The sequence below is a fragment of the Panthera leo genome, chromosome D2 (genome assembly GCF_018350215.1).
Source record: "Panthera leo isolate Ple1 chromosome D2, P.leo_Ple1_pat1.1, whole genome shotgun sequence".
NCBI lineage: Eukaryota > Metazoa > Chordata > Mammalia > Carnivora > Felidae > Panthera > Panthera leo.
The window spans coordinates 33,463,611-33,488,635 of record NC_056689.1 but is presented as its reverse complement, the minus strand read 5'-3'; the positions used below and the strand labels follow the sequence as shown (position 1 = coordinate 33,488,635).

Genomic DNA, 25,025 nt, shown 5'->3' with positions numbered 1-25,025 from the left:
TTGCTCTACTTAGGATTTTAATGAAGGAAACCTTAGTTTCTTGGTACCATAAAGCTCATGTAAAGCTACAAGTAGAATTTTTTTTTTTAAACCACTATACAAATATTTGTCATTTGTTAGTTCTCTGCTTACATTCTTGGCTTAGAAGGAAGCTTCATAGTGCAGGATGGTTGTTAGAAGAAAACATTGGTGTGAGAGTATTGGTAAGTGGGAGAGATTATTGACCCTAAAAATGTTTAGGCCTAAAAGATGGTCTGGTTCTCTTCTCCCCATTTACTTTGCCCTGCAGTTGCTGGCATATTGCTATATTCAATGGGTATAAATAACATTAAATGCAGTTTCAGTTGCCTAAAAAGCAATTGAATCATTTTACATTTTGGAGTGGTGTTGAATTCATCTTTAAATGATATTTTAGAGATAATGGGTTAAATAAATATATTATTAAAATTCAGTTAAAAGAATGTAGTGGGATATCATCTCACTTCATCCCATCTCTCTTAAGCCCTGATTTGAATAGTTTAAGAAAACTATTGAAGGGGTACCTGGGTGGCTCATTCGGTTAAGTGTCTGACTCTTGATTGTGGCTCAGGTCATGATGTCATGATTTGTGATACTGAGTCTCCCATCAGGCTCTGCGTTGACAGCACAGAACCTGCTTGGGATTCTCTCTCTCTGTCTCTCTCTCTCTCTGTCTCTCTCTCTCTCTCTCTCTCTGTCTCACTCACACACACACTGCTTCTCTCTCTCTCTCTCAAATAAACATTAAAAGAAAAAAGAAAACTATTGTTTCCTAGCTGTATATTTAAAAATTTTTTTAAATTTTGAAATAATTTTGGACTTACAAAAAAGTTATAAAAATTATAGAATTCCTGAATATCCTTTACCCAGATCCTCCAGTGTTAACTTCTTATATAAACACAATAAAATGATCAAAATCAAGAAATAACATTGATGTAATACTATTACCCAAACTATAGATCTTATTCAGGTGTTACCAATTATCCCATTAATGTCCTTTTCTGGTTCAGGATCAAATCCAGGATGAAACATTGCATTTGTTGTCATGTCTCTTAAGTTTACTTGTTTTTTTAATATTAATTTTGATTTCATTTCATTTGTTTTAGTAATCTCTATGCCCAGTGTGGTGCTCGAACTCACAACCCTGAGATCAAGAATCACATGCTCTACCGACTGAGCCAGTCAGGCACCTCTCTTAAGTTTCCTTTAACTTGACACAATTCTTCAGTCTTTTTTGTTTATGACCTTGACACTTTTGAAGAGTACTACCAGTTATTTTGAGAAAATTCCTTAGTTTGGGTTTGTCTGATACTTCCTCATGATTAAATTCAGGTTTGGCCATTTTGACAGGAGTACCACAGAAATGGTCTTGGATCTCCAGTGCATTATTGTATCAGGAGGCACTTATTGTTGACTTATTCTGTTATTGGCAATGATTAATTTTGATCACTTGTGTTTGCCAGGTGCAAACTATGTAAATATCTTGGTTCTCATCTCACTTTTACTCACTAATTTTAGCATCCATTGATGATTCTCTCTGGAAACAGTTATTACTGTGGGATATGTCATAGTGATTTTTAAGTTTCCCCATAGATTTGTATTTTTATGTTTTATTTAATTTTTTTTAAGTTTATTTATTTATTTAGAGAGAGAACATGAGCAGGGGAGGGGCAGAGAGAGAGGGAGAGAGAGAATCCTAAGCAGTCTCCGTGCCATCAGTACAGAGCTCGACACAGGGCTCAAACCCACGAAACCATTAGATCGTGACCTGAGCCAAAATCAAGAGTCAGACACTCAACTGACTAGGCCACCCAGGTGCCCCAATTTGTATTTTTAAAGTATAGTCCCTGTTTTGCCTTCTGGTTTATTTCCTATATAATCTATGAAGAATATTCTACCTCCCAGAATCTCTAATCATTGCTTGCTTTCATTTTGTGCTTTTCGTACTACAAAATGTTTTATTTCATGTTTTTTAATGTTTATTTTTGAGAGACCATGAGCAGGAGAGGGGCAGAGACGAGGGTGGACAGAGGATTCAAAGAGGGCTCTGTGCTGACTGTTGAGAGCCCTATGTGGGGCTTGAACTCATGAACTGTGAGATCATGACCTGAGCTGAAGTTGGATGCTTAATTGACTGAGCCATCCAGGTGCCTCTATTTCATGTTTGATAATGAGGGCCTATAGAGGAAATGGAAAGATATTGCCAAAATTTTATTGCTTATTTGAAACCTCATTGAGCAATTCAAGGTCTGCCTAACTAAAGCCCTCATTATCTTATTCTATCTATCTATCTATCTATCTATCTATCTATCTATCTATCTATCTATCTATTTATTTTGAATGAGTGGTGAGAACAGAATTTTTCCCTTGTTACCAATCTCAGAGAGAAACCATCCAGTCTTTCTCTGTGAAGTGTGATGTTAGCTATAGTTATTGTGCAGAAGCTCTTTAAAAAAATTTTTTTTAATGCTTATTACTTATTTGAGAGAGAGAGAGAGAGAGAGAGAGACAGAGTGCAAGCAGGGGAGGGTTAGAGAGAGGGAAGGAGACACAGAATCTGAAACAGGCTTCAGGCTCCAAGCTGTCAGCACAGAGCCTGATGCGGGGCTTGAACTCACAAACTGTGAGATCATGACCTGAGCCGAAGTCAGATGCCCAACTGACTGAGCCACCCAGGCACCCCTATATTATTGTCTTTAAATTAGACACTGCTGCTCAACACTATCCAGGAATCAGTCTCTTTTTTTCCCTTGTATTCTACCAAGAAGGAAATCGAGGCATAGGAAGATTGTGACTGATTTCACAAGCTTGACTTTTTTGTCTCCTGAAAGTTTGGAGGTTAGCTGTCTTTTGGCAGGAAGGGGATAGGTCTTTCTTGCCTGTTCCAGAATGAGCCCTGAAAATAAAATGCTCATATGCTTTGTCCTAAAAGTTAAACATGGCCTCCTTGCCTAAGAGTGATAACTGGGGAAGTCTTAAGTTGTCTTCTTGTCAGCAGAGAATCCGGGCTTTTAAAAAAATTTGTTTCTTCCACTAAAGAAGTTGAACATTTTTACATCCCCTGCCTCCCAGTTTTATTGAGATATAAGTGACATATAACATTGTATTAGTTTTATGTGTACAACATGATAATTTGATGTGTTTTTATGTTATGGAAGGATTACCACAGTAACTGACTTGGAATTTTTGCTTCTCATTTCAGCCTGCCGCAATGACTCAGGGAGTTCAAGGAACAATCCGACCAGCTGCCAACTTTGATGCCATGAGAGATGCAGAAGTTCTTCGGAAAGCGATGAAGGGTTTTGGTAAGAAAACAGGTTTTTGGGGCGCCTGGGTGGCTCAGTCGGTTAAGCGTCTGACTTTGGCTCAGGTCATGATCTCGCGGTCCGTGAGTTCGAGCCCCGCGTCGGGTTCTGTACTGACTGCTCAGAGCCTGGAGCCTGTTTCAGATTCTGTGTCTCTCTCTCTGACCCTCCCCCATTCATGCTCTCTCTCTCTCTCTGTCTCGAAAATAAATAAACGTTAAAAAAAAAATTTTTTTTTAAATAGAAAAAAGAAAACAGGTTTTTATCTTATTTATAATTGAATCTAAAGTAAAAATAAACTAAATCTAAAGTAAAAATAAATCAAGTTTATGTGTCCACCTGTGCACATACCTCAATTTAATCTGGCACCAGTCACCTTGTAAAGCAACCAAGAGATGTCCTCAAGGAGTAGCCAGCACCGACTTCATCCTTACTTAAACATGTATGGTTCTTCCAGGGACAGACGAGCAGGCAATTGTGAATATTGTGGCCAACCGTTCCAATGATCAGAGGCAAAAAATTAAAGCAGCTTTTAAGACCATGTATGGCAAGGTATTTATATTTTTTTCTTTTCTGGCCACAAACAATGGCCTGTAGACTCTGCCTTTCTGCGAGGTTGGATACTATGTTTTTATTAGTACTGGTGGTACAAAGTAGAGACAGACTCCAGAGACCCCAGAGTGGTGTGTTTGCTATGTATTTCTCTTAAAAGTCTAATTTTGGAGTAATCCTTCATCTCATAATCATACCTCATACTATGTCTGATAGATGCTCAGTAGAAAACAGATTATGGCTACAATAGTGTAACTGATAGTAGATAACTTTATATATAAAATAGATAAACAGTATAATAGTTTGGTTCTCAGTCTTCTCTTTACAGTGGGATTCAATGACTTATCACATAGCCCCTGCTTGTTCTTGGTGTTTGGCATCATCTTCCACTCCATTCTCTCCCTCTAATTGTATCCTGTATTATGCCCATGTGGAACTTCTTGCCATTCCCTGTGTACATCATGATCTTTTATAACTCTATGCTTGGTATATGTTGTACTCTTGGCCTAGAAGACCTTTTCCTCTTTTTCTTCATGGCAAACAACTTCAGGATTTGGGTTAAATCAGCTTCTCTGTGAAATTTCTCTCATTGCTCTAGGCAGAATTTAGCTCCTTCTCTCACTGTGGTCTGATAGCATGTTATAAAACTTCTGCTCTAACTGATCTCACTGCCCACTCCCCAAAACAGTGAGCTCCCCTCAGGCTAACCATGTCCTACTCATTTGTGCATTTTTAGCACCAAGTACAGGAATGATAATAAATAGCCACTTGATAAATATTTGCTGAATGGATGATCAGTAACAAAATATAGCAAGATTCTATGGCTAAAAAGTGCTACTGCTTCTTAGATATAAAGGGGAAAACTGGGTACCATTGGTTTGCCATTTAGATAGGAATCCTAAAACTTTCTAACATTCTCTGGATCTAGTTTACTTTTCTTAGAATGGGGGCAGAGGTTCATCAGTTGGTCCCACTTGACCTATTTTACTCTGCCTTACCCTCCCTCCTTGGCCCAGGTCCACTTCTTTAGTCTTTTTTTTTTTTTTTTTTTGACGTTTATTTATTTTTTGAGAGAGACAGAGTGTGAGTGGGGAAGGGGCAGAGAGAGAGGGAGATACAGAATCCAAAGCACACTCCAGGCTCCAAGCTGTCAGCCCAGAACCCGATGCGGGGCTTGAACTCACAAAGTGTGAGATCATGACCTGAGCCGAAGTCAGACAGTTAAGTGACTAAACCATCTAGGAACCCCTCCACTTCTTCAATTTTAAAGCTGATTAAGCAACACAAACTCTACATTTCCTTAGGGTTCAACCTCATACTTGCTTCTCTAACAAAAGTATTTTCCATATTATGAATTTCTTTAGTTTGTATATAGCCTGTGCCAAGCTGTCCTGAATTTTCTTATATATCAGTTTAGAATTTAAACTCACAACATATGTTTTTTTATTCCCAGCCATCTTTTCTTTGGCTTCCTATTAATTAATAAAAATATCATTCTTCTAGGGGCCCCTGAGTGGCTCAGTTGGTTAAGCATCCACCTTTGGCTCAGGTCGTGATCTTGCAGTTTGTGGGTTCGAGCCCTGCGTTGGGGTCTGTGCTGATGGCTAAGAGCTTAGAGCCTGCATCTGATTCTGTGTCTCCCTCCCTCTCTGCCCCTCCCCCACTTGCTCATGCGCACATGCGTGCATGCTCGCGCGCTCTCTCTCTCTCTCTCTCCCTCAAAAATAAATATTAGGGGTGCCTGGGTGGCTCAGTCGGTTAAGTGTCCGACTTCAGCTCAGGTCATGATCTCACAGTTCGTGGGTTCGAGCCCCACATCGGGCTCTGTGCTGACGGCTCAGAGCCTGGAGCCTGCTTCGGATTCTGTGTCTCCCTCTCTCTCTGTGCATCCCCTGCTCTCACTCTGTCTCTCACTCTCTCAAAAATGAAGATTAAAAAAAAAAAATTTTTTTTTTAAATAAATAAATATTAAAAAAAAATGTTTAAGTCATTCTTCGAGCCTGCTGTGGAGTTGTCCTTGATTCCACATTCTTCTTTATCAGTCTTTGGATACCTATTCAGTGCCTACTATATGCCAGGCACTGCTTTGTCCTAGCATCTGGTTATTAACTCTATCTTGTTGATCTAATATGTAAAAGGTCTTTTTAAAAATGTGCTTCTAGGGGCGCCTGGGTGGCTCAGACGGTTAAGCGTCTGACTTCGGCTCAGGTCATGATCTCACGGTCTGTGAGTTCGAGCCCCACGTGGGGCTCTGTGCTGACAGCTCAGAGCCTGGAGCCCATTTCAGATTCTGTGTCTCCCTCTCTCTCTGCCCCTCCCTTGTTCATGCTCTGTCTCTCTCTGTCTCAAAAATAAATAAACATTAAAAAAAAAAAAAAAAAAAAAAAATGTGCTTCTATCTCAAATCCACTACTCAAGTCCAAGCCTGAATGAATTCTTACCTAAATGTTCTAGTAGCCTAAATGTTCTTATCTATAAACCTCTTTGTCATCGTAGTCCATACTGCCTATGGTTGCCATTTCAATGCCATTTTCTTGCATAAAAATTTCCTGTGGCTTCTCCCAGCATGAAGAATCCAATGCGCATTCTTTAGCTTGTGTTCAAGGTGATGACCCAAGCATATCGTTACAACTCTGTCTCACTAATCTGTGAGAACATTCCCCTCTAACAAAATTGGTTGTCTTACCGGTTCATTAAAAAGGCTTTGCTTGTTCTTGTTTCATACTAGTGACTCCCAACCTTAGCTGAGCATCATAATTTCCTTTCAGACTTAAAAACACTTGCAGAACCTCTGAGTATTTGTCAACATCAGTGTGTTTTTCTTTTCTTTCCTTTTCTTTTCTTTTCTTTTCTTTTCTTTTCCTTTCCTTTTTCTTTTTTTTTCCTCTTTTTTCTTTTTTCCCTTTTCTTTTCTTTTCTTTTCTTTTCAAATAATTCCACGGATGATTTGAGTGCATGGTCAAGCCTGGGAACCATGTTGGTGTTTCTCATTTGTGTTCTTCCTTCTTGCCTGAAATGTCTTTCTCCTTCCTCTTTGCTTGCTAATTTTACATACTCTTCAAGATCTGGACTAGAAGCTTTCTTTGGGCTTTCTAGCCCACTTTAACTTCTCTTGTTTGAGCTTTTTCTGCTGTTTATTTATGTGCTACTTAAGTACAGGCTGCCTTATACTATCTCTTTTTAGGGGTTTACCTTATCTTTCCACAGAAGAACACAATGATGATTCCTGCTTCCACACAGAACAAGAACAGTTTCTTATACTAAGTAAATACCTGCTTATCATTTTGTTCATTTGAATGATTTTTTTATTTCATATCTCTGTCTTTGTACCTGGTATAGTGGTGGAACTATAGTAGGAATTTGTTATTGTTTATTGGTAGAGTGAATAAAATACATCTGCTTTAAAATACAAGCTTGAAATGTATATATTTACTTGTTTCTTAGTATATGCTACTCAAATTTGAAATTTAGGTTTTCATAAAGCAGTTCAATTCCACTTTTCCATATTTAAAAAATTTAGGCAGCAAAATTTGGAGAGCACACATAATTAGTTTGTATTTGTAATTAAATAGGATTTAATCAAAGACCTCAAATCAGAGTTAAGTGGAAATATGGAAGAACTGATCCTTGCCCTATTCATGCCACCTACATATTATGATGCCTGGAGTTTACGGAATGCAATGAAGGTACTGTGTCATTTACTTTGTATATTTTATCCTATTTTAAATGTAAAACCCCACCAATTATGGCAGTTTACAGTGACAGCTAAATCAGTATGTTGTATCATATCATCTGAATAAATAGAGCTTTTTAGGTCTGGAGGCCAAAGAAGTATTTGATGAACTAGTAAGATTTAATTATTTTCTGTTATTTTGTTTTTCTTTTGTATAAGTCTCACTTTCTTCATTTCACATAGGGAGCAGGAACTCAGGAACGTGTATTGATTGAAATTTTGTGCACAAGAACAAATCAGGAAATCCGAGAAATTGTCAGATGTTATCAATCAGAATTTGGACGAGACCTTGAAAAGGACGTTAGATCAGATACATCAGGACATTTTGAACGTTTACTTGTATCCATGTGCCAAGTGAGTATAGTATGAATATATATTGATGGAGGGAACATTCTTCACTTTGTATTATCAGGGAGCATTCTTTATTCCTTTTAATATTTAGCCCCTTGGAATCTTGACATCTTTAAGAGGGGTAGCACAGAATCCAATGTTCAAATTTCTTTGTAGTCACTATTGAGTTTATTTCCACAGATCTAGGTTTGTAAGAGATTAGAAATTAACCTCTTTAACGTTATATGGAATCAGAAATCAGCTTGGCTCTTTGTCTTAGGATGAATCTCATACTTCTTTTTTTTTTTTTTTTTTTTTTTTTTAAGTTTATTTTTGAGAGAAAGAGAGGCAGAGAGAGATGGCAGCGGGGCGGGGGGGGGGGGGGGGGGCGGTGGGAACAGAGGATCCGAAGCAGGCTCTGCACTGAGAGCAAAGAGCCTGATGTAGGGCTTGAACTCATGAGCTGTGAGATCATGACCTGAGCCGAAGTCAGACACTTAACTGACTGAACCACCCAGGTGTCCCTGAATCTCATACTTGCAAGTTTAGCATTGTACTGCCAGTTAAATTGGGCCATCAACTGACGATATGCAGGACTTCCATGGAAGTGCTGTAAGAGGTGAAAACTGTGAGGAGAGCCAGAGATGCAGAAACTTTTCTCAGAGTTCACAGTAATGTGATTAGCACCTTCCTTATTCTGATTCCCCAGATGTGCTGGAGAAGTGATGGAAAATTATCCAGATAGGATATTTGGAATGATATTATAAGCATACTTAGAATGAGATGATGAGGGTCTACTTGAAAAGGCAAGCACACTGATTCAGTGTCAGGAGTTATTGGCTATCCTGCTAGTATACAAAGCTGGGCAGTCTTGAGGGATAGGAAAGCAGAGGTCAGGCTCTTCAGAGCAAAAGGAAGATAGTTGCAGAAAACACAGTGTGCCAAAGTGAGTGAATGTGGAAATGAGAAAGCAAATGGGTGGGAAGAAATTGAATTTACCTACAATGGAATAACAGAGTAGGGGAATAGATTAGCATTGAAAAACAACAAGAAGAAAAACAACAGCAAGAAGACAAAACAGGAACAGGGATTTAATGCTAAAAAATGATTATTTTTTACATGAAGGGCGCCTGGCTGGCTTAGTTGGTAGAGCATGTGATTCTTGATCTCAGGGTTGTGAGTTTAAGCCCCACGTTGGGCATGGAGCCTACTTTAAAAAAAAAAAAAAAAAGACTACATGAGGTGCCAAGTCTCTTTATGCAGAGTTCAAGGCCCAGCTATTTTACAAAGTGAAGAGACCTCTTAAAGGGAGTGAGCAGAAGAATGGCTTCTCAGGAAAATGAGACTGGTTTTTGTGTGTTTGAATCCAAAGGCAATCATCTGGGAAGTTTTTCCTGAGCATCTTTTCCTGTGTGCTATCTTTAGTTTCTCATTTAGAATATGCTTCTGCTTATTTCTTGTGCCCACTGCTCTTCAAAATAGTTTCTCACCTGTAAGGAACACCTCTCCATTGTGTTCAGAATACAGTTTCTCACCTTTAAGGAACACTTGTCTATTGTGTTCCTCAGACTGACACCAAGACTTTAGAGGGCAGCTTTTCCTTCATTTGGGTTTGTGTTTTTGAGAGAAACCAAATGCCCATCTAGGCTTTGCTCTTGTTCAGGCCCACAGCTTTCTCTCTCGCTCTCTCCTTCTTTCCCTCCCATCCCAGTGAAAATTTGGTATACAAATTGGCACAGTCTGGCAGAACTTGAGTTATTTGTAGCTTCTTCCTACAAGTCCATATTATAGACTCCCTCCCTTGACTTAAATTCTTTGAGGGCAGGGACCTTGTCTTTCTTGTGTCCCTACCACCTTGCACATCCTATAGGTACTCTTTCTCTGGAGAACCTAATACAGCCTCACACAAAACAAGTGCTCCATACATTTTAGCTGCATAAATGAATACAAAGTGGAACTCAGTATAATGCATATTGATCTTAAATCCCAGCTAAGGAGAATTATAATTTCTTCATTTGAGTGGTAGTTTATATATCCTAGAAAAGATGTTTTTCTTTTTGGCTTTTTTTTTTTTTTTTTTTTGGTGGGGGAGGATTTTAATAGAACTTGTGTCACATCTTCCAAGTCTTGCCTTCCTCTTTTGCAGGGAAATCGTGATGAGAATCAGAATGTTAACCACCAGCTGGCTCAGGAAGATGCTCAACGTCTCTATCAAGCTGGTGAGGGGAGACTAGGGACAGATGAATCTTGCTTTAACATGATTCTTGCCACAAGAAGCTTTCCTCAGCTGAAAGCTACCATGGAGGCTTATTCCAGGGTATGAGCTTTTCTTTTGAAGATCTGGCTTCTGTTTTAAGTTGTGAAAATATTTTAACCCTTGTGTTTTTTGTTTGAAGGTGGCTAATCGAGATTTACTAAGTAGTGTTGCCCGTGAATTTTCCGGAAATGTTGAAAGTGGTTTGAAGACCATCTGTAAGATACTTTTATGTTTTGCTTTGTTTTGTTTGTAAATGAATGAGGCTTTGACTAGTTGTTCCCATTAAGTGATGATGCTTAATATAGCCTTCTGGGAATCTGCTTAGAGGCTGAGCTAATCCCGTGTTTTATATACAATTCCTTATGAATGGTGGTGGTGTGATCGAATAGTGTTGTTTTGGAATTAGTTGGTCTTTATTCTGTATGCCCTTCATGAGGATTAAACAAGAATATACAGTAGATGTAGCAGGTCCATTAAAGTGAATGGGAAAGCCCTAAGGAACTATAAGTGACATCACACAAAGTGTCATTTTGAGCTCCCAAAAACATCTTTCAAATACTCAATCCAAGAGACCCTTTTCCCTTTTGAAATCAAAAACCCAGTTTCTGGTGTTCTTTGAGATGTCCGATGAAATGGAAATTTAATTCTCCTGGAGAATATATGACTAAAGAGAGTATTAGGAACACATGTGGTATTAGCAATTGAGTGTCTTACAAATATTACTATAGTAATTATAACTAAAGTAATAATGTACAGTTAGTATACCTCTACCATTTGCAGGAAAAGACTTTGCTGTTAATTTTCCTAAGAGAAAATGTGTCAGATTTATTATCATTCTCAAATCTTGGCTCAAATCTGTTTTTGTTTTCATACTGGAATGTATCTCCTGTCCTTCTCTCAGACTTGTAGAATTCAGATTTCAGTCATTATTCCTTTTTAAGTAAGATATTATTGGCCACAGTTGCTATAGATTTTCTCACTTGAAGGGAAAAAATGTAAAGAGTGTAAGCTATTGCATCTATGGAAAGAAAATGGGATTTATTAGCTAGAGGGAATCCTCTAGAATTGAGGGTAGCCTATCTAATGTGGCTAGAAAGATGGATTCTGAGAAAAAAAATCAAGAGGGAGAACATCACCTCAAATTTCTCAGATAATTCTATAGAAAATGATCAAAGGCAGGCTAGAAGTGATAAATGAAGCTGGAGCATGGATACCTTTGTCAAGGCATCATGTGTGAAGTATCTCTAACTTGCAGTGCAGTGTGCCCTGAACCGCCCTGCCTTCTTTGCTGAGAGGCTCTACTATTCTATGAAAGGTGCCGGCACAGATGACTCCACCCTGGTCAGGATTGTGGTCACTCGAAGTGAGGTGAGGCTTTCTTTTTTTGTCTGATCTTACTTGATTTTGAATGTTAATTTTCTGAAAGTTCCTCAGCAGGTTGTCAGTCCCTCGGAACGATGTTAAGAAAGGGCATTGGGGAGGGCACCTGTTGGGATGTGCACTGGGTGTTGTATGGAAACCAGTTTGACAATAAATTTCATGTACTAAATAAATAAGTAAGTAAGAGTTCCTTTGTCACTACTGGCGGAGGCTGTGTGAAGTACAGTGTTCATTCTCCTCATGCTGTGAGAGAGGCTTAAGTTAGTGCAACAGACGACTGTGTCTCAGTGTAGCCAGTGCCAAGAATTTTTCCTACTTGAGGAGGTCTGCAGAGAATACTGGGTTATATCAAGTTGGAAAATATTTATCTTTTCATTTTCATTTTGCTAATGTAAAAAATTTTGTGAAAGATTAATCCTATTGGATAATAAAATTCTCGACATTTAGCATAGCTTTTAATTATAAAATAATTTTTAAAAATTTATCTTTATCTCTTTATCTAAATATACCTCAAATATTTTCCTTTCTTTGACTTTGTATATTTATTAGAGTTCTTTCTTAATTGAAAGAAAACCTATGCCACTAAATTATACTAGAGAAGGTAAATCATTTTTAAAAAGACAACCATCATATGATGTTTTTTAAAAAGTTGTGTATTTGTACTTAGACCTAAATTTTCTAAGCACGATCTTTTCTTTAAATTGTAATAAAATATATACAACATAAAACTTAACATTTTAATCATTTTAAAGTATGCATTCCAGTGGCATTATGTACATTCACGTTGTACAACCATACCACCACAACTTTTTCACCTTGCAAAACTAAAAATCTATATGCCTATTAAACAATAATTTACCATTCTCCTTTCTCCCCAGCCCCTGGCAACCACCAGCCACCATTCTATTTTCTCTTCCTATGAATTTGACTACCCTAGGTACCTTGTATAAGTGGAATCATACAGTATTTATCCATTTGTGACTGGCTTCTTTCTTAGCATAACATTTTCAAGGTTCATCCATGTTGTAGCATGTGTCAGAATTTCTTTCCTTTTTAAGGCTGACTAGTATTCCATTGTATGTATACAATACCTTCTTTTTATTCATCTGTCAATTGACAGGTTGCTTTCACCTTTGGCTAGTATGAACACTGGTGTACAAATATTTGCTTGAGTCTTTGCTTTCACTTTTGTGTACATACCTGAAAGTGGAACTGCTGTATCGTATGGTAGTTCTATTTTATTTTTTTTTGAGGAATCACCATATCTTCTTCTACAGCAGCTATACTGTTTTACATTCCTACCAGCAGTGCACAAGGGTTCCAATTTCTCTACATCCTGCTAACACTTGTTATTTTCTGTTTTTGATAATAACCATTCTATCAAATGGTTTTATTATTTTTTAAATGGTTTTTAAATCACCAGTATTTTTTGGAATAATAGATGAGACTAGTACCACCCTTATTCAATATTTTTACAGAACAGTAAATTAGCCTTTCACTGGATGATGCTAGCAGTGGTATAAATGCTAGCTATTAAATGTCAGTCACTTGGTGTGTTTTTTTTCCCTCTCTGCTTTGATTATAATTATATTCTTTTCACTATTAAAGAATAATTCTAATAATACCAGTTTTCTCTTAACAGCTTTTTTCTAACATCAAAAATATCATCTCTTGCATGCAGATTGATCTTGTACAAATAAAACAGATGTTCAAACAGATGTATCAGAAGACCCTGAGCACAATGATTGTAAGTGACACAAGTGGAGATTACCGAAGGCTTCTGCTGGCCGTTGTGGGCCAGTAGGAGGGATTTTTAAATAAATGAAGCTCTTCACAGCATATCCTTCAAAGCAGTGGCTGACCTGCATGCAGCAATATCAACCATCACCAAACCAAAAGAGCTTTTTACTAAGGATTGTGTCAGGGTATTGTGCTTGGTTTGCACATGTGGTTATTGCCTTAATTCCAATGTTATTTTTTTCTCTATATACAATCAACGTGAAGCCATATCACGATGATGTAGTATTAACGCGATATTTGTAAGGCATAATTCTCACTGTTCTTACTCTAATCAGGGTCCCAAATTGAATAAAAATCACAGCAATCTCTAATTCTCTGTAATAATGATGAATAAAAAAAAAAGTTGCTGAAACTCTGCCTTCCAAAGCCCCATAGGTCCATTGGACAGTTATAGTTGGTAGTATATCAAAACTATATTTTTAAAAAATTCAGCTCTTTTGACATAGAAGAGTAATTTGCATCTTATTTTACACAAATTGGTATTTTATATTTATAAACACTAAACTTTCCACATAGTGAATAGATGAGTATTGCCTGTAACAACTTTTTAAAAAGGGATTATATGTTTATGTGCATAAAATATATAGCCTACTTTTTTTTTGTCTACTAAAATTCTCTAAAGATCTTTATTGGCCCTTGGCTTTAAAAAAAATATTATGAAATAGCTTCTCGGCCTTTTGGCTAAGATCAAGTGTAAAAAAAAAAATTATGACTTTAAGAATTAGTTGTAATTATGATTCAAGAAAGTGAAGCTTCACATGTAGGAGGTGTTCAGTTAATGAGTGAACGAAGCTTAAAGCATCACTGGGAAAATTGAGTGCTAGCTCTTTGGAGAAGTGTTCAGGAGCTCAGTTAGTGGTATAGGAGGATGACTGCAACACCCATTGGTTTACCCCCAGTACTGAGCAATTACTTATTGAGTATATTGATCATTATAGTGGGTAGCCAGGAGAAATATGAAGGAAGGAAATTTATAATATATTGGGGGTTCTAAATAAAAAGACACCAAAAAAAAGTGGTAAATGTTAGATTATAAATTCTGCTGAGATGAGAACCGTAGTTCTTTGTGTGAAGCTCCCTGGCACAAAGCAGAAATTTAATAGATTTTATGAATGATTGTACTAAGAACTGAGGAGAAGAATAGTAAATATGAATTATAATTCAATGAACAGTTTTGTGTAAATACCAAGGGGCATATAAGTTGGCATAAGATACAACCTTACTCTTAGATAGACCTATGTACAATTGTGGCATAAGGTAAGATACATGGGTAGAAGGATAATGGGTTAAGATGGATGTTAATTACTTTTTTAAAAAAAAGTATCATTGAGGGTTGCCTGGGTGGCTCAGTTGGTTAAACGTCCGACTCTTGATTTCGACTCAGGCCATGATCTCACAGTTTGTGGGATCGAGCCCCACATGGAGCTCTGCGCTGATAGTGAGGAGCCTGCTTGGGATTCTCTCTCACCATCTCTCCCCTACTTGCACTATCTCCCTCTCAAAAATATATAAACATATATTTTAAAAGTATCACTTAGGGGCGCCTGGGTGGCGCAGTCGGTTAAGCGTCCGACTTCAGCCAGGTCACGATCTCACGGTCCGTGAGTTCGAGCCCCGCGTCGGGCTCTGGGCTGATGGCTCGGAGCCTGGAGCCTGTTTCCGATTCTGTGTCTCCCTCTCTCTCTGCCCCTCCCCCGTTCATGCTCTGTCTCTCTCTGTCCCAAAAATAAAATAAACGTTGAAAAAAAAAAAAAATTAAAAAAAAAAAAAAAAAAAAGTATCACTGAGGGGCGCCTGAGTGGCGCAGTCGGTTAAGCGTCGGACTTCAGCCAGGTCAGTATCTCGCGGTCCGTGAGTTCGAGCCCCGCGTCAGGCTCTGGGCTGATGGCTCGGAGCCTGGAGCCTGTTTCCGATTCTGTGTCTCCCTCTCTCTCACCCCCTCCCCCGTTCATGCTCTGTCTCTCTCTGTCCCAAAATAAAAAAAAATAAAAATAAAAAAAAATAAAAGTATCACTGAAAAAGTTCAGTTTGGATGTAGGTTTTACAAAAGTAACAGTGATGGGATTTGGTAAAGATGAGAAATGGGGGTAAAGTATTAAGGAAAGAAAAGATATGATCAATAAAATATATTTTTTAAACCTTTTGAAAATTAGATATAATTCATATACCGTTCACCTTTTTAAAGTGTACAACTCGGTGGTTTTTAGCATATTCACAAATCTGTGCCATCATCACCATAATTAATTTTGAACATTCTTATCACCCAAAAAGAAACTTTATACCTATCAGTAGTCACTCCTCATTCCCCCTCCTCCTGTCCAGCCCGTGGCAATCACTAATCTACTTTGTGTTTCTATGGACTTGCCAATTTTGGACTTTTCATATGAATGGAATCATTAAATATGTGGCCCTTTGTGTCTGGCTTCTTTCAATTAGCATACTGTTTTTTCAGGTCCATCTGTGTTGTGGTATGAATCAGTCTTCATTCTGTTTTAAGGCTAAATAATCCACTGTAACAAGGACACACATTTTTTTTTTTGTCCATTCATCAACAGATGGACATTTGGGTTGTTTTTACCTTTAACTATTATGAATAATGTTGCTGTGAACATTTATGTACAAGTTTTTATGTGGACACATGTTTTCGGTTCTCTTGGCCATGGAACTAGGAGTGGAATTGCTGAATGATATACTATCTTTATATTTAGCTTTCTGAGGATCTGCCAGACTTTTCCAACAGCTGCACCATTTTACAATCCTACCAGCAGTGATCCCAGTTTCCAAAAAAATTTTTTTTTTTACTAAATTTCTCTTCATCCTCACCAACACTATCATTATCTGTCTCTTTGATTATAGCCAAGTGGATGTGAAATGACCTCTCATTGTGGCTTTGATTTGTAAATTTCCCTTTCTTGTGCTTATTGGCCATTTGCATATCTTCTTTGGAAAAATGTTTTCTAATACTTTTTCCATTTTAAAATTGGGTTATTTGTCTCTTTATTGTTGTAAGGGTTATTTATACATTCTGTGTAGTAGACCCTTATCAGATATTATTTTGTATGCTTCTGTGTGTTTTTATGAAGTCAGTTTAGGTTCAGCCATAAGAGGAGACACAAGAGAGGCTCAAGAACATTATTATATTCAAACTTTCTAGAGAACAGAGGCACTGCACACACAGGGCCATATGGGAAAGACACCAGGGTGGTCAGGAGGAGGGCCAGGGGGGAATGCTTAGGCCATGACCTTTATTGGGGTTTCTGAGGGAGAAGCAAAGTTGAATAGGATAAATAATTCAGTATTGGCTAGTTTGAATAATTTTGGTAATTTTTGAGCTATATGGGTGGTCTCTAGTGTCCTCTTACCTGGCTCTAGGATAATTAAAGTAGAGAAATATTGCCTCCTCGGGTGCAGGGCCAAACGTAAGAGGTAAGGCTCTGGATTGGTTAGTTTGCATATCAAAGGCATGCTCCTAGTTGGGGGCCTTTGCTGTCTCTGAATGGGCTAACCAGGGAGAAGGCAGTCACTCCCCAGTCAGAAAAGTTTTTTAAGATAGAAAATATAATACACAAAAAATTATATACCCACACAATATATATTTACAAAGATTTTCTCCTGTGGACTGCCTTTTTCCTTTTTTTTTAAGTTTTTTTTTTTTTTTTTTTAAAGTAATCTCTATACCCAACATGGGGTTCAAATTCATGACCCCACATCAAGAGTTGCATGCTCTATGGACTGAACCAGCCAGGTGCCCCTTTTTTACTTTTCTGCTGGTGTTCTTTGATTTTAAAGCACAAAACTTTAAAATTCTGATTCCAGTTTTTCTATTCTTTGGTTGCTTGTACTTTCAGTGTCATGTCTAAGAAACAATCGTCTAATGCAAGGTTAACATGATTTACCCCTATGTTCTCTTCTAATATTCTAATGTTTTTAGCTTTTACATTTAGGTCTTAGTTCATTTTTATAAATGGTGTGAAGGTGTTCAACTTATTTGTTTCGCATTTTAATATATGGTTGTCCCACCATCATTTGTTGGAAAGACTATTCTTTTCCCACTGAATTGTCATGGCACTCTTACTTTATTTCTGAACTCTCAACTGTATTCCATTTGTCTATATGTTTATCCTTATGCCTTGATTAAGCTACACTTAATACTTGATAAATGTAGTTTTGTAATAAGTTATAAATTGGGAAGTGTGAGTCTTCCAACTGTGTTCTTTTTCAACATTGCATTTGCTATTCTGTCTCTTGCATTTCCATACGAATTTTATTTTTTAATTTTTTTTAACGTTTGTTTATTTTTGAGAGACAGAGACAGTGTAAGCAGGGGAGGGGCAGACAGAGAGGGAGACACAGAATCTGAAGCAGGCTTCAGGCTCTGAGCTGTCAGCAAATAGCCCGACACAGGGCTCGAACCCATGAATTGTGAGATCATGACCTGAGCTGAAGTCGGACGCTCAACCAACTGAGCCACCCAGGCACCCAATCAGCTTGTCCATTTCTGCAAAATATCCATCAGGGATGTTGATAGTGATTACTTTGACTTTCTAAATCAATTTGAGGATGAGCAATACATTTGATTGTATTAATGAATGTTGTCAGAAATAAATTGACTGGAAATAACAGATTAGCTAATTAGAAACAATTTTTTTGGAGTAATGTGAAAGGAGTTTGTTGGGATAGTGAGTCATTTAGTGGAGGTTTCTGAAACCCAAACTAAAGAGTTTGAATTTTATTAGATGATAGAACTTTTTTTGTCCCCCAAATTGGTTTGTATATGTAGATGACTTAATTCTGATTTTTGGTACTGTTGTATTTTCTGTGGCACTAAAAAGGGCCTTTTCCTTGTTTTCTTGCAAAGTTGATGTTTTAAATCTGTCAAAAAACATTTGAATGCCTTTCCTTGTAAGGATTATAAGAAATTCAGAGTGGTCACTGCTATGCATTCCAGGAGAATAAAAGAACTATATAACACAAGGTTTTACCCTCAGGCATTCCACAATCTAATGATAAAGGGTTAATTATGTTTAAGGAAGTGACACCTGTTACTTATCCTTTCTTGCCTTGGCATCATGAGTGATCTAGAACAGTTCCCTAACAAAGACTTGGCCGTAACCCTTGCTTATTATGTAAAAAAAGTATTTCGTGGGCAAGGTAGGATGGCTCTCTCAGTACTAATTCACTCAGAGCCCTCACCTGGGAAAAAATCCAGAGAGAAATTACTCAGTAGTTCCATAGGTCTATTTGTTTTAATTACTAATAACACTGCAACATTTAAAAGATTTTTTTTCTTAATTTTTATAATTTTAATATGTTTATAACAGAAATAAAATTTATTTTTAAAATTTGGCTGTGGTAGTTTTGTATCCTAAGACATTTCCAATGGGAGTAGTATGTGTGTGTGTATAGTTTAATAATTTTTGAAATAATTTTAAATGTACAGAAAAGTTGCCAAAACAGAGCAAAGAATTTCCACATCTCTTTCACCCAGATTCTCATATAGTTAACACCTTATTGCTTCATTGATCACTTTATTTACATGTATATGTGCATATGCATATATTCCTTACTATGAGTCCTTTTCTGGACATTTTGAGGGTGGACAAAGCAAACTACAGACTTGATGTTCCAACACTCCTAAACACCCTGTTGTGTATTTTCCTCTAAATAGTGTCCTATATAAAAGCAAACAAACTTCCATATCAGGGAATCAGTTTTGGTACACTACCATCCAATCCATTAAGCCCATTCAAATTTTGCCCACTGTCACAACAGTGTCTCTTTTCTGGTCCAAAATACTATACAGGAATACATATTGCATGTAGCTGGCATATATCTTCAGACTCCTTTGGAACAGTTCCCAGTCTTTCATGTCTTTGACAGTTTTAAAGAGTACAGCACTTACTTTCAAGGGGGTGGCCTAAAACCTGAGTCTCTCTGATGGCAGGAATAGCACAAAATGATGCTTTCTTTTTCCCAGTGAGTCTCATCAGGAGGCATGCAATGTAGACTCCTCCCAATCCTGGTGATGTTAACCTCAACCACATGGTATTGTTGGTTTCATTTCACAATTTCCCCTTTGTAATTGATTGGTATTCCAAAATCATGCCAATATTCTCTTCTCATCAAACCTCCTCTCACCAACTTTAGCATCCACTTATATAGTGTGTGCCAAATGGTAATTCTCTGTTTCCATCATTTCCTCTTTCTTATTGGGTTGGCATTCTGTTAGGAGCTTTCTTTTCCTTTCTCTCCATTTATTTATATTCATGTGAACTTGTGTATCCCTATTTTACTCAATGGACTGTAATCATTATTATCATTGTTTATTTTGACGCCCAAATTTAACCAGTGGGAGCCCCTTCAAAATGGCTCTTAATATTGCAACATTTGAAAGTATGTATGTTGCTAAGATCCATCCACGTGTAGTTGCAGTTAATTCATTTAGACTGCTTTGTAATATGCTATTTTGTGACTATATAATCAATTTGGTCATCCACTCATCCACTGACGGGCACTTGGGTTGTTTCCACGTTTTTGCTATTTTATTATTCCAAAACTCTTGGTGTTTTCAAATGTATTAAAACTTTGGATTAGTATTATATACTTCAAGTCTACTTATTGTATAAGTATTGAGCACCAGAAGTAGGACTGTTTTGCACTCTCACCAACAGTGTGTGAGAGGCTCACTTTTAAAATAACTCATCTGCATTTTTCATGGAGAAAGATTTAAATGACCGGTTTTCAAAGCCGTGTAGTAAAGGCTTTTATTTTATTTTTAAGTAAATTTCCTCTTGGTTTTCCAACTATTTATGTAGGGATATTGAAAGGAAAAGGTCGAGAAAACAAAACCCAAAGTTAGAAAACGTTGCAGTTAAGCTAAAGCAAAGTTGCACCCGCGAACATGGCAACAGAAACTGCCACTCGAACGCCTAGTTCCTGGAGCGCAGGCGCAGGCAGCTGTTTTCCCCCCACCAGAAACCATTATCGCGAGTCTTAGGGATAAACTTGTAAAGAATGCCAGAACTAAGTTCTCGCGAGAGGTAGTTAGTTGCTATAGTTGCGGGTAACGCAATTGTGGCTGCCTCAGGTAAGACGGCTGTAATTCCTCCGAAAACCCTCTGCCCCCCCCACCCCCCACCCCCCCCCCGCAATCTCTCCTTCGTGGACCTGCGACCACACCCCGTTAACAGCTTCTCTTCAGCTACAGCCAGAGTGAAACGCTGGGACCGCATCCCAACGCAGTGCACTCGGGTACAGACTTAAATGCCACCGACCCTGCTAGGCGCAGGAGCTACCGCTAACCCCGGACCTCCCACCTGAATCCAGACTTAGACCCCTTTCTGGCTCTGCGCCGAGGTTTCCGGCAGTAAGCGGGCGCTAAGCCTGTGTCCCCAGACCACACCCCTTCACATGGTTTCCTTCATCAAACCTTTTCTGATTTGACTGTTACCTTACATTTTCTTAGGAGCGATATGACAAGAAGTGCAGGTCTGCTGGGGGCAACAGGAGCGCCCCTCCCCGACCCCCACTGACTGCCCTGACCATCACTTGTAACTAGCCAGATTTCTTGCATTCATTATTCAGTAAATACGCCGCTAAGACAAGGCAAAGTGCCGGGCACTCAGAGACTGTAAATACGAGAGAGATTCCTTGTATGTAAGGGAGTATTTGAGCATTCAGGAAAAGCAGTGCGTATTAATAATACCACTTGTGCGGTGCTTCATAGGTTAAGCAGTTTTAGTGGATATTCACAACAAATGCGAAACATCAGAAGTTAAATTATATATTTTACAGAAGGTGAAACTGAGGCTCAGAGAAATTAGGCTTTTGTCCAAGATCAGGCTAGTGAAGGTCTAATTCCCGTGATACTATTGAAAAGGAAAGAAGAAAACTGATGTAAAAAGTCATTTTCAAATGTGAACTTGATAAGAAAATTGTCAGGGTCACTTAGGCTGTGATTGAGCCTGAGGACATGGTGTTAAACAAGTGACCTGTTTTAGATGACTAAAGGTTGAGGGAGTAGCTGAGAAGAGGCAGAATAATTATATAGCCTGGGGACACTAGATAGCTCCTTTTTTGTACCACCACTCCTAGACACAGCATAGTATGCCCTCAGTAAACATTTGAATTGCCTTAAGTTCCACTTTGAATTGAGTCAGAAAATCTTTCTTAAACATATCCAATTAATTTTTGAAATTGTGTCCTTAATGTTGCAAAATAATTTAAAAATATCATTGACTAAATAAGATGTATGTCAGGACTTTTGCCAATGGACTAGCCATTATTCCGTATGGCTGTTTCCTTCCTGTGCTCAAAGTATAGTTTTGTAAAAGTGAGAGATTAAGGAACCGTTGAGGGGAACTTTGCACATCAAAAAAAAAAAAAAAAAAGTCTACCAAAGAACACTATGGAAGATGTGGGGGGCAGCGGGGAGTAAGGGAGATGGCACTCCTACCCTCTATGTCTTGTGATGATTTGTGCTTATGGGTTAGTTACACATATAAGGATCATTTTAGTACTAACTGATGTAATCCTCCTTGTGAACAACTCTGTAAAATACTGCCTGTCTAGCTGCAAAGGTTGAAAAGGGCACAAAACATTGATGGGACTATGGCATTTTCCTAGGTTATCCCCTAGTATTGGTTATGATATAATATGGGTACTTCTACAGCTATGGTACTGGAGGGGAAAGGTGGATTCATTATATTTACAGAGACCAGAGAAGACCAGAGGGACTTTGCCCAAGTGCTGATATGGAGCAGGTGTCATCAACAGGCAGACCTGTGCAGATCACTGTGACAGATGGATATGACTTGGTAATGTTATCTTTGGAAATCTGAGAAGGCCTTAGTTTATTCATTCTTCTTGAAAGTACATTTGTCTTTGAGTTCAGGTTTCCCTGTCAAACATCTACCTGCAGGTTGGGGGAAGATGTATTGGAAACAGCAGCAGGAGAAATGGTTTTGCACCCTCCTATAACACCTGACCTGCTGGTCTTACTTAACATTGCCCTGGGTACTACTTTCTCAGTTTTCCTTTTTGTTCGACTATATAATCAGCAGGTCAAATCACTATGTGTGTAAAATACCTGGCAACTTGAATACTAAATTTTACCGGTGAAACAAGAAGTGATTTTTGTTTTCATAGACCGCAGGTCTTTTCTCCTGAAAAATATCTGAATTCTTCCAGAGTTTCTCTTGTGATTAATTTCATTTGATGAATTTAAATAAAAACTACAATATGAGTTAACTATAAAAATTACAAAATAATGAAATGGCAGATATTCATTCACTATTATGAAGTCAAAAGCTCATTGCAAAACAGGATGTAATGAATAATATTTTGCTTTGTTTTAAAAGGTGTATAAAAGGTGTGTATAAATGTGTGTACATATTTGTATATATATTTACATATACGTGCATATATATTCACTGGAAAGCACTAAAAAATATATTCTAAAATGTTAATAGTGTTTACATATTAGAGTGAAATTACAGGTGATTTGTTTTCCATGTGCTTTTCTCACTTTTTCAAATGTTTCACAATATACTTTTATAATCATGTAAACACAAGAAAAGTTATTTTTAAAACTCCAACATAATGGCATTTAAATAGAATGTTGCAGTTAGTTACAACTAGACTTTTTAAATGACTTTCTACCTACCTAACCTTTTTGTATATGTGGTATAGTTTGTTAGGAAAACACGGAAAATGCTATTTGGGTCAAGTCAAAATGAGTTTCCAGATGTATAGGAAAATTCTCTATTTGAGTAAAATTGTAAAGTGTATCATCCTTCTGTCAACAGAAAGGTTTTAAAGGAGATACTCCAGTTACTTTTATTCGTGCAGAATTCAGTCAAGTGGTTCTGGGAGACTCTGCAAAAGTTACGGTTTCTCCAGAAGGAACTGCAAAATACAACTTCACTAGCAGCTTTGAGTTCAATCCTGAAGGAGGAATTACTTTGGATGACCTCGCCCACAAACCTGTGTTCTGTAAGTCCTGTGGTACTAAAAATGTTAATTATGTGAGTATGTTATAAGGAGATTCTGAGGTATTTAGTAGTTGTTTGGGGGGAAAATGAACACACCTTACCTTCTTAACCTAGGAATAATGTGGTATACTTTGAAACCTAGCTGCTTTTGGCAGCAATCTCCATGGCCTGCTAATTCTAATCAATTTGTATCAAAGACCTTTTGACATTTGGCTGAACTTTGCAGCCCTTGCCTCCGGAGTTGGGTTGAGAGCTTTTCCTAAATATTCCTATATTTAGGGTTGACAGATTTAGGAAAAAAAAAAAAACAAACCCTGAAAAACAAAATTTGGGACATACTTATATTAAAAATTTATCCATTGGTTATCTGAAATTCAAATTTAATTGGGCAGCTTGTGGGGCACCTGGACAGCTCAATGGGTTAAGCGTCCAACTCTTGATTTCAGCACAGGCCATGATCTCATGGTTCGTGATATTGAGCCCCATGTTGGGCTTCATGCTGACAGCAAGAAGCCTAATTGGGATTCTCTCTCCCTCTCTCTCTGTCCCTCCCCCACTTGTGCATGAGCTCTCTCTCAAAATAAATAAATAAACTTAAAAAAAAATAATTGGGGTCTTGTATTTTACCTGGCAATCTTGTCTGTACTTCTGTATACAGTACTTCTGTACACTTTTGAAATTCAGGTTTGTATCTTATTTATTTCAGAATTTCTAGCTCCTAGACATAAAAGGACATAACTGGGCTCAAAAAGTGTTTGTTGAATGAATTAATGAATATATGATTTCTGTATCTTCTGAGTACACAGTATTTATTTATTTTTTGAGAGACAGAGAGAAACAGAGCACGAGCAGGGGAGGGGCAGAGAGAGAGGCAGACACAGGATCCAAAGCAGGCTCCAGGCTCTGAGCTGTCAGCACAGAGCCTGATGTGGGGCTCGAACCCATGAACTGTGAGATCATGACCTGGGCCGAAGTCGGTCACTTAACCGACTGAGCCACCCAGGTGCCCCTTGGCTTTTTTTTTTTTTTTTTTTTTACCTGTACTCTTAATTTTTGTTTAGTTATTTTTGTAGTGGCAACATCTCCTATGGTTCTTGCCAAAACCACAGATTCCAAGATCTCAGACCTAGGGAAGGAAGACCTGGGAATCATACAGTACTCTAGAACGTTACTTTCTAAACCTTTTTTTTTTTTTCCATAAGAGTCACCTGAGGCTCTGGGAGAAAATAGTTTTCAGAGTCCCACCCTAGAACACTAAATTCATGATTGCCAGGAGAGGAGCCTAGGAAGCTGCATGTAGGAACAAAAGTCTCAGGTGACTCCTGGGAAGCATTGCTCCAGAAAAGTGATTCCTAGCTCTTGCCTAACTGGAAATCAGTTACCCATGGAGGCATCCATCTGATCCACGCTCTCTGACCACTTTTTTCTACTTCTTTCTTCTTTGCTCTGTGCTTCTCTGTTAATCCCAACCTCAAATAAGAGGAGTGTCAAGTCTCCTAATTGCCTCCCTCCTTGTCATGTTAAATGGGAAAAGCAGAACTGGAACATTGTTTTAAATGTGTCACTGAACTCATGAGAAAGAAAGGGCAAGCCCTTTGTTCTAGAAGCAAAGCAGGGACTGAACCTGGAACTCTTGAACAGCTGCTATTGGTGTGTGG

General features: G+C 38.0%; 2 protein-coding genes across 10 annotated transcripts in view; both read left to right on the top strand.

The window, feature by feature from the left end:
- ANXA7 (annexin A7) overlaps positions 1 to 14,748 on the top strand; it is a 31,822-nt gene extending 17,074 nt beyond the window's left edge. For all 3 annotated transcript variants that reach the window (XM_042909076.1, XM_042909078.1, XM_042909077.1), the window contains 8 exons: positions 3,221 to 3,323; positions 3,781 to 3,875; positions 7,448 to 7,561; positions 7,792 to 7,962; positions 10,085 to 10,255; positions 10,335 to 10,410; positions 11,451 to 11,563; positions 13,257 to 14,748. In XM_042909076.1, the coding sequence (XP_042765010.1) occupies positions 3,221 to 3,323; positions 3,781 to 3,875; positions 7,448 to 7,561; positions 7,792 to 7,962; positions 10,085 to 10,255; positions 10,335 to 10,410; positions 11,451 to 11,563; positions 13,257 to 13,379 (966 nt within the window). In that variant the 3' untranslated portion in view covers positions 13,380 to 14,748. The remainder of the gene's footprint in view (positions 1 to 3,220; positions 3,324 to 3,780; positions 3,876 to 7,447; positions 7,562 to 7,791; positions 7,963 to 10,084; positions 10,256 to 10,334; positions 10,411 to 11,450; positions 11,564 to 13,256) is intronic.
- A 5,423-nt stretch (positions 14,749 to 20,171) lies between these two features.
- The window catches only part of CFAP70 (cilia and flagella associated protein 70), a 101,815-nt gene continuing 96,961 nt past the window's right edge, over positions 20,172 to 25,025 (top strand). For 5 of the 7 annotated variants that reach the window (XM_042907504.1, XM_042907505.1, XM_042907507.1 and 2 more), the window contains exons 1-2: positions 20,528 to 22,191; positions 23,182 to 23,368. In XM_042907504.1, the coding sequence (XP_042763438.1) occupies positions 22,129 to 22,191; positions 23,182 to 23,368 (250 nt within the window). In that variant the 5' untranslated portion in view covers positions 20,528 to 22,128. Of the gene's footprint in view, positions 20,463 to 20,527; positions 22,192 to 23,181; positions 23,369 to 25,025 lie in introns of those variants that run through there. The other 2 variants (XM_042907502.1, XM_042907503.1) reach the window with 2 other exon arrangements.